Consider the following 9,317-nt stretch of genomic DNA (forward strand, 5'->3'; position numbering starts at 1 on the left):
GTTCATGCTCAGGGGGAGACTGGTGCACTGGGAAAGGAAATGTGAAGCTCTAGATCAGAGGCTCTCAGCACTGCACATTCAAGGCCCATGGCACCAGAGCCTCCACCAGAGCTTCTGATCTGTTTAGTCAGGAATGAGGCCCTAGTACTTGCTACTTCTTTTTTTTTTTTTTTAAATGCTGTCAGCTGATTTGAGCATGCAGTCAGGGTAGATAACCAATTCTATGCCAGTCCTTTAATTGTCCTGATAATAGATACTTTCACATTATTCTAAATGGATTGAAAACATTACCAAACTGTCTAGAAAGAAGTCCTATAGGAAGTTACTGAGGAAACCAAGGTATATTGGTATTATGGGGCTTTCTTGAATTGAACAGCACGGCATATAGCTAGAAACCAAACATCTGTCACCAAATCCTGGGCTTTCTTTTCTACTCTGAGGAAGCCACTGCAGAGAGTGGAATCTGGCCACTGCCCAAGTTCCCTGCCATGCTGTCTCTCCCAGATGGACAAGAGCCTCAGAGGCCTCCTGGGTTTCCTCTGCATCCTTGACAAGCTATCTGTGCTTTTAGGATGTACTTTATTCATGAGCCATGGTGGCTTAAATTGGGTTGCTATGCACTCTGTCTCCAAGGAGCCTTGACTGAGCGTGGTGGTAGCACAGTGCTATCTAAGTGAAGGAAGCTGTTGATCTGCTTGAGCCAGAGACTGAATCATTATAGCCCAGAAGCAAGGCCCATAGGAGTAATGGCCTGGATTGCTTCAGGAAGCCTCTCATGCCTCTAAGGTCCCAGCCCAATAATCAGGGTGTGAAGGCAGGATTTCCTCTGGCCAGAGGGTCATTTCAAGAGCTGGCCCTGGGCTGTGATGAGAAAGAATACAATGGTTGTACCCTTGGATCTGGTTTCCTGATTTATCAGTGTGCCTTCTTCTACAGGAGTCCAGAGAGGCAGGGAAACGCAACAACCTGGGTTCTCTAACCTTCAGAAGGCACTGGGCAGCTCCCAACCTCAGTGCCCACCTCTGCAACATAGGGGAGTCATGATTTAGACTTACTGTGCATGTGCAATAAGCCAAGCATTGTTCTAAAAGTGGCTAATCTTACTTTATCTTCACCCTGTGATTCCAGTGCTATGATCCTCCTTGTCAAATGGGCCTAATAAGAAAGCCCATCGTGTCGTTGTTCTGAGGATAACATTAGTTACAACTGTTGAGCACATATTTGTCCAGGTTATGCATCAATCATGGTAGGGCAGGACCTTAACATAGCACTTGGATTTAAAACTTCATTTTTTCTAGTTCTTCAGTAAGTGGTTCAGAAAATGAATACTCCTTTTATTTTCCCATAGTACTGGGGTTCTTCCTTATGGCTGTATAAAGCATGTTCCATTTTAAGCAGAATAATAATCTATGTTAGTAATATGTACTTATTTTTTCCTATTGGATAGAATATATGCAATGCCTAGTGTGTAGAGAATGGCTAATAGTCCATGGAAAATTAGGTGTTTATGAAATAGCAATAAATTGAAAATGAAAGCAATTGTTAGAATATAGAAAAATGAGAGAAAATGCACTATTCTTTTAATTCCTGTTTTAAAATTCCATTTGGAAAGGAATTGTAGTCATGTCTAAACAGGCCCAAAGAATTGAGACCCATGTAGAACTGGAAGGACAAATGGCACAAGATAGGTCACACACACAAAAACCAACCAACCAACTAACCAACCAAGGTGTAGCAAGAGGCTCGCTAGGCCCTGGAAGAAAAGGGCTGTGATTTGAGACAATGAGTGCCTGGCTGAGAAGTCCTGTGCAGGCTCATGTAGAGTGTGGCAAGAGTGGTTCAGGGTGGGACTTAAAAGTTCCAGGGCAGCAGAAATAGAGAAGAGTGGAAAGAACTATTCCAAGGCAGCCTCAAAAATGTCCCGAATGAATGGGGCCAAGCAGCAGGGATGTGGTATCTTCTTCACAAGGCCATCTCAGATTCCATCTCTGAGAGACATGCTGTTCTCAGCAGAGAAACAAAGCGTGATGCTGTCCAGCCTAGCACACTGGCTTCCTGGATAGTCCAGAGCTGCTGCTGCTGCTGCTTGGAGCAGCTAGGCCAAGGGCCTCAGGCTAGGTCTGCTGTCTTGCTAACTTGATATAACCCCAAACTTGTTGACTGTATATGTAACTGGGGAAATCACAGACTCTCAAGAGGCCACCAGCAAGTCTAGGGGGGCACAGCTGGGCCAGGCAAAGAGCGTGGGGCTGGATAAATTCTCAAGGATATTTGGGTATGGCTTGTAGCAATGGATACTGCTTTAACAAAGCTGCCACTGTGTCTAGAAAGGAAAAATCTCCTGGGAATCTCCTTCACTGTTTTTTGCTTTTCAAATGAGATGCAGGACAGATCACTAGCTTCTGTGGTTGAGTGAAAACATTCCCATAGCTGTATAAGAAAAAGAAAAGTGAACTGGGTGGGTGCAGCTGAGCAGGGGATTTACAGAAGGAATGAGGGACAGGATGAGCTGAGCCCCTGTCACATGGCTAAGCTGTTCAGTTCCTCTACCTGTCTCAATCTATTTAATCAGCCCTATTTGCTCTGACATGACAGCATTTCTGTCACTTTGCAGTTGAGTAAGTTGAGGCCTAGCATGCCCAAATTCAAGGCCAACTGAGCATCCTGAGAGGTCTTAAGAGCTGACTTTGGTGTCCTTCTCTCTTGTCTTGTGATGCAAAATACATCAAGGCAAAACCATAAAGTATGTGTGGCGAAGTCCAAGGCAATTCTAATTTTTCCCATGAGGGCTACTTTTCTTCACATGCCTAAGTAAAAGTTATTTCATAACATTTTCCTCATTTTTTTGGTGCCCTGCTTGGCTACAATCTAAATATTGTGGCCTGCTTTACTGGTGACCTCAGTACCCAGGGTAAGGCATACAGCCAAGAATCTTAACCCAGCCTGTCTTCCAAGCATCTAACTCCATGATCGGGCAGGCCTTGGGCTGCTAGTTCAGTTACACCCAGAGTCGGGGAATAGAAAACTTGGGGTCTGCACATCCTGCGGCTGAAGGATTTAGGCTGGATTAGATACCTTTGCCTATTCATTGAAGAATACAATGTCTTGGGAGGTTAGTCTATGGACAAGTTCCCTAAAAGACTAACAGCCATGGTCTTTATAAAATGAGGTAATATTTGATTTCTAATTACCTCAGTTTGAAAGTGAAAAAGTTTGAGGTACAAGAGTTTTGGAAAAGCAAAACAATGACACAGACAACCATTATAGAAAATAAGCACCTCAGTGTTATCTGCAGGTACGTGGCACATTCCTACATAACCTCCAACTCCAGTTCAAACGTCCCCTCAAGGAAGCCAAACCAATTCTTTTCCCACCTCACCCTCCAATCCAGAAGTCTACGTCTCTGTCTTCCTCTATGACAAGTCTTTGCGTTATACTTCTGTGTCTTTGGGTCACTCTGGCAACAAGTACTTCAGTTTTAAAATAGGATCTGGCTGGGCGCTGGTGGCTCATACCTTAATCCTGGCTACTCAGGAGGCTGAGGTCTGAGGAGCATGGTTCAAAGCCAGCCTGGACACAAAAGTGTGTGAGCCTCTTATCTTCAATTAACCACTAGTGGCTCAAAGCGGTAGAGCATTAGCCTTGAGCTGAAGAGCTCAGGGACAGCGCCCAGGCCCAGAGTTCAAGCCCTACAACTACCACCACCACCAAAAGAGAGAGAGAGAGACAGAGAGAGAGACAGACAGACAGAGAGAGAGACAGAGAGAGAGAGAGAAATAAAGAAATCATTAAAATATTAAAGTAGAGTCTGGATAATATTTAATATTTTCCCTATTAGTCTCATGTGATTTAGGGAAACTGTACTGAACCTGCAGATACAAAATGAGGTATGGATAGGAGACTTTTGATGGCTGAGTGGAGATGAGCTGGGTTTATGTTTTGAGGGTTTCTACCATTCTTCTTGATGCACAGTACCCTCCACCGTGGATGGGAAGAAGAGACTCCAGTGGGAGGGAGAATTCAGTACCCAGACTGTCCTCCTGCTAGCCTCCTGCTAGCACCCACTTGTGGCCCACCTGAGATGGCACATCCTGCTCAGGGTGCTACTGCCTGTGTGCATCACGCTCCTCCTCCAGCCCCTGGATGGTGGAGTGGCTTCTTAACTTTCTCTTAACTGAGGCAATGCCAAAGAGGAGCTGCCTTTCTCCTTCTGGAGGTCAGCCTCTAAGTTTTAGGTTAGAGAACCAAGCTAGAAAGAAGAAAGCAAATGATACACCTCAAACATGGTACCTGGAAAATAAGAGTACTAAATTTGTTCTGTTCTTTTCCTAATTGCCACAGAAACCCTAAGAGGTAGCTATTACTTTTTACAAGGTATAGATAAAGAAACTGAGGGTCAGTGGACCTAGGTCAGCCTTCCTAACTTGGTCTTTTGACTACGAAATGGTGGAGCCTGGGTTCTGCTGATTCAGCGCAGTACAAAGCCTTTGTCATGTGGTCAGTGGGAACAGGAAGGGGGCCTTTCTTTCTCCAGTGATGTATCTCCTCCGTCCAGGCTGCTTCTGACATATTCTATACACCTGATTTTCAAGGTAGATCTTGAGTAACAGTCAGGCCTTGGAAGAAACAGTTGGATTTTTGTCCAGTCCTGCTTTGAGACCAGCAGATCTGAGCCCTGACAAAAGGACACCCATTGGTCACAGTGGCCCAAAACGATGCAGGATCTGCTGCTGACGTGATGGACTCTGTAGAAGTTAGTGGATCTCCTGAGGATGAAGTCCTTTTGGCTTCTCAGATAACTTTTCCTCAGAATGGTGAGGCTGTAAAGTCAGGGGTGAGGCCTAGGGTGAGATACTATGGGGGCAGATAGGGGGGCCTGGGATGTAGCTCAGTGGCAAAGCACTAAGTGCAACATCCTGGGTATGATCCCTAGTACCAAAAAAAGAAAAGACAAAAAACAATTGAATCTGAGATTCTATGGAGGTGATGAAAGATAGAGCAGCCACAAGCAAATACTGAGGTTTTCACCTCCAGGGACTGTGGAGAGCCTCTGAAGAAATGTGGGAGGCTGAGATGGCCAGATGAGTTGGTGTCACAGTGGAATCCTCCCCACCACATCATAGTTCAGAGCTTGGGCCATACTGCTGAAGAGCCATACCAGCCTCTGGCCCAGCCTAGCCCTCCCTGTGGTGATTCAGAAAGCTTAGCTCTGCAGCTAAGCTCGAGGAGGTGGCTCCTCAACTCCAGGAGTCTACACTGCAGCCCAACTGGGATGTAGGAAAGAAGCAGGAATACTTGGGCCTTCCTTAGCTCCGGGAGCTGCTGGCTCTTCAACTCTACCATATATAGACAGAGGAAACACAGAAGGGGGCAGCTAGAAGGGGTGACCAGGGGGCTAGCAGATCCAGAGAATGGTAGATCCAAATCTCCATGCCACCAGAGAAATAGTGAAGGGAGGAAAATAGCAGAGGCAAGAGGATAGGCTGCCAGGGCCAGAAGGACACAGAGCTACTGTATTGCAAAGAGGCAGCTTGTGTTGGAGAAAGCAGTGGCCAGGCCAATTTATTGTTTATTTTATTACTCTAGGGGCTGGGCCTTAGGCCAGGGAAGTTATTTCAGGCCGAGATCATAGCACATTAATTAGTTATTAGAAGAATGTCCTTTCTGTGTATTCTTCCTGAGACAAGAAATAGACCCTGTGGCAAACATACAGAACTGAAGGTGATGGTTTCTCAAGGAGGCAAAAAGCCAAGAATCGGGGCAAACCAAGAGGCAAGTCTTTGTTTCTGAAGGCAGTGCATCTTAAAGATTCAGGCATGGGATGGGAAAAAGCATTGAGGAGAGTGGAGGATGCTGTGAGCCAGACATGAAACATTTTATTCACTTCGGGGAAGGGATGTTAAGGTCATTTAACCTGTTCAGAAGCAACTGAAAAAATGTGGCTTTTAAATCCAAACAGTAAAAATAATAATAATTAAAAACAAAAAATGCTGCACATTTGGTCTAGTGATTTCACTTCCAGGGGCAAAAGCAGTCTATTTTGTTGGAAAATACTATGGGCAGATATATTCAGGGTGGTTCTCTCCTGGCAGACAAATTAGAAACAAACACAAAACACTCAAGGAAGTAGCTAGTTAAGTGGATAATTGTATCTATATTGGGAAAAGTTATTACATGGTGGATACAAATGATAAGTACATGGGAAATACTCAAGTAACAACAAATTCTAGTATACAGAATCATACAAATGGCATGATCTCAGTGAAAGGCTAAAACAGCTAAAAGACTGGAAGGTGACTGTATATATACATATAGTCTCAAATGTTTTCTCTTGTGGTATGGAGTTTTGGGCAATTATTTCTTCTTTACGTTTATTCTTCTCTGCACTTTCCAATACAAAAAGAAAGAAAGAAAGAAAGAAAGAAAGAAAGAAAGAAAGAAAGAAAGAAAAGAAAGAAAGAAAAGAAAGAAAGAAACTTAGCTGGCTTCAATGATAAGGGAAAAAATGCACAATGTGGTTTGGAAGGTTCCTGTGCTACCATCCCTCCTACTCTGCTGGCTGACTCTGAGGAGGGGAAACTACAGGAGCTAAATTCAGTTACTGGCACGAGCAGGAAGTGGGTACTCTTGGACTTGTAGGGTTAGTAAGAAAAGGGATGCGCCTCTCCAGGCTTCTGTCTTCCTCAGATAAGGAATATAATCTAGTCTGCCACTTTCTTAGACTCAGTATCAGCCAGCGGTGACTCAGGCAAAGCCTGGAGGCTATCTTAGACTAAAGGCTTTTAAACCTATCTGCTGCCAGAGGACTTTGCCCTTGAGGTCACTCACTTTTCCTCGTCTTCCTTCTCATTCTGCAAGGTGACCATTGGGACCTCTGGTAGCTGAGACTAGCACAGATACTGGCTTGCAAGTACTCATGCCCTGGAATGAAGATGTTCCAAAAAGGTGAAGTCCAAGTATATCCAGAGAGCCAGGGAGGGCTGTGCAGGGCAGGAAAGGTTTGCAAATGGCCCACACTTCCTGTGGGATATAAACCCACACAGAGAAGGATAGTGATCACAAAGGAAATCACGTAGAGAATCCAGGTAGTGAAATTTAGTAAAATAAGAGCTATGGTTAGATTTGTCCTCTAAAGTCCAAGTTGGATCACCAACACAATATGCAAATTTGGACTGTATGTGCGTTTTTCTAAGACTAGGTCTATTAGTGCTAGATTTTTCAAAGAAGATCCTAAACTTTAAAAATGGAGTATCCCAAAATATAAAACACACAAAAACCCACAAGCCATCCCACTAACTTTAGAAAACACTTGATCTCTCAAAGCCTCTCAGCCCAAGACTACCCACTCCACAAAGACAAACAACCTGGAGCTGTGTCCAGACATGACAGCTTAGCATGGCGCATATGCTGCTTCCAGAGGCTTCTGTTCCAAGCTTAGCATTAGAGAAAATTAGTACCTAGAACATGAGTAACCAGACTGTTAATGTCTCTGCCCTCCTCACCAAACATGGCTGTGCAGGTTGCAGATGCTCCAACAGCCAATCGATGGAAACAGAGGACCCTGATTTGAAACCCTCTGTCGGAACCAGACCCCATTCCCAGACTACAGGAATATGAGTCTCAACATAGGAGGATCAACAGTTTGGAATGCTTCTAAATGAGGCCAGGAACGGATGCCTATCCTTGCGAGCCGTGTGCACTGAGGGGCCTCTTCTCTGAAAATAGGAAGAAGGTTCTTCACTGTGGTGGATTTCTCTGAATGCAAGATGAGCTGGCTGCCTTCCTGAGGAGCCTTCCAGCCTGAGGCTTCTGATATTGAAGGGAATGGATGACTCACCATCAAACTTACAGGCTTTTAGCCAAACATCTCATCTGTGCATCTAGTACATCAATCCCAGTTCTGTGGTCACCCAGTATATGGCTTTGGGTCATTCATTTAACTTTTCTTCAGCCACCAGTTATCTCACCTGGAAAGTCAAGGTGCTGGATGGGGCAATGCCAACATTTCTTCCATATCTAAGTCTTTTGATAGTATTGCTGAACCATTATGGATGAAAAGAAGATAAAACAAGATCACAGGGATTTTGTTTCTGGACTTTTCATCTGCCAAGTACACAGGAGACACCTTTAAGAGCTCAGCCACAGAGAAGGAAAATGACAAAAGAAGGACTAGATGACATTATCAAGTATGGGGGGGGGGGGCGGATGTGACCAGGGCCCCCTGCTCCCTTGCATTTCCAGGCCTAAAACCATCCAACAACTCAACTGAAACCACAGCCACCACTCCCCGCCGCCACATACATGTAAGTGCTGAGCGACATCAGAAGTAAAGGTTAGTGGCCCTGAAATGTTCCCTGGTTAAGACATCCCTACCAGCACTAGGTGTGCCAGAGACCATACCGCCTTCCCACTTGTGCCTTTCTGGGAGTCGGGTACATCATCCAGAAAAGGGGAGAAGTGAGTTGATTCTGGACTTGAAGGTTCCAAACTGACCACCTGAGCCTAGGGCTAAGGACCCTGGAGAGAAAAGGAATCACTGTGTGGAACCCGGAGAGGACTGGGAATGACATCGGGGGAGGGGGGTATCTTTAGAGGCCACACCCATGGCTTTCTGGAGAAGGCTGAGGCTTCCCCACGGTCCCCAGGCTGGAGCGGGCCGGGCCGGACCTGGCGCGCGCCCGCGGCGGGGTGGGCTCACCTGATGAAAGTGGTCTTCCCCGTGGAGTACTGGCCCACCAGCAGGACCATGGGCTTGTTGTCGAAATCGGCGTCCTCCAGGGCCGGCGAGTGGAACTCGTGGAAGCGGTAATGCTCTTCCAGGGGCAGCAGCTTGGTCTTGTAGAGTTTCTTCAGCCCCTCGCTGACCGTCTGGAAGACCTCGGGGTCCTTCCTCCGGCGATCGTCGCTACCCAGCCAGCTGAACATCGCGGCTGCTGGGGAAGGCGCCCGCCCGCGCGCCCGCCCGCCGGGGTTCCCGTCTCGCGTCTCACCGGAGCGCCCGGCTCAGCCGCACCATGGCCCGCGCGCGCGCCGTCCCTGCGGCTGGACCGAGCCCAGCCCGGGCTTCATCCGGCAGCCGGGGCCGCGCGCGGGAGGAAGGTGGCCACCTGAGAAATCAAAGCTGACCCGGGTCCGCAGCGAGGGTTTTTGTTTTTAATTTGGACGGGGGGGGGGTCCTGATCTCCCCCAGGGCGCGGTTAAAGGATGCTCGGGATCCGTGCCCGCCCCAGTGCAGGGCTCTGCACCGGCAGATGCAACCCGCAGCCCCAGGCGCACGTTTAAATGCCGTCCGTGCAGGAAGCCGGCGCGGGCCGGAA

The 9,317-nt window shown here is 46.8% G+C and overlaps 1 protein-coding gene across 1 annotated transcript in view; it reads right to left on the minus strand.

Annotated features, from left to right (window-relative positions):
* Positions 1–9,096, minus strand: part of Ehd3 (EH domain containing 3) — a 29,662-nt gene extending 20,566 nt beyond the window's left edge. The window contains exon 1 of the mRNA XM_090337206.1: positions 8,699–9,096. Within this exon, the coding sequence (XP_090193332.1) occupies positions 8,699–8,925 (227 nt within the window). The 5' untranslated portion in view covers positions 8,926–9,096. The remainder of the gene's footprint in view (positions 1–8,698) is intronic.
* Positions 9,097–9,317: the final 221 nt, after the last annotated feature.

This window comes from Megascapheus bottae, chromosome 7 (genome assembly GCF_031878675.1).
Source record: "Megascapheus bottae isolate mThoBot1 chromosome 7, mThoBot2.hap1, whole genome shotgun sequence".
NCBI classification, from domain to species: Eukaryota; Metazoa; Chordata; class Mammalia; order Rodentia; family Geomyidae; genus Megascapheus; species Megascapheus bottae.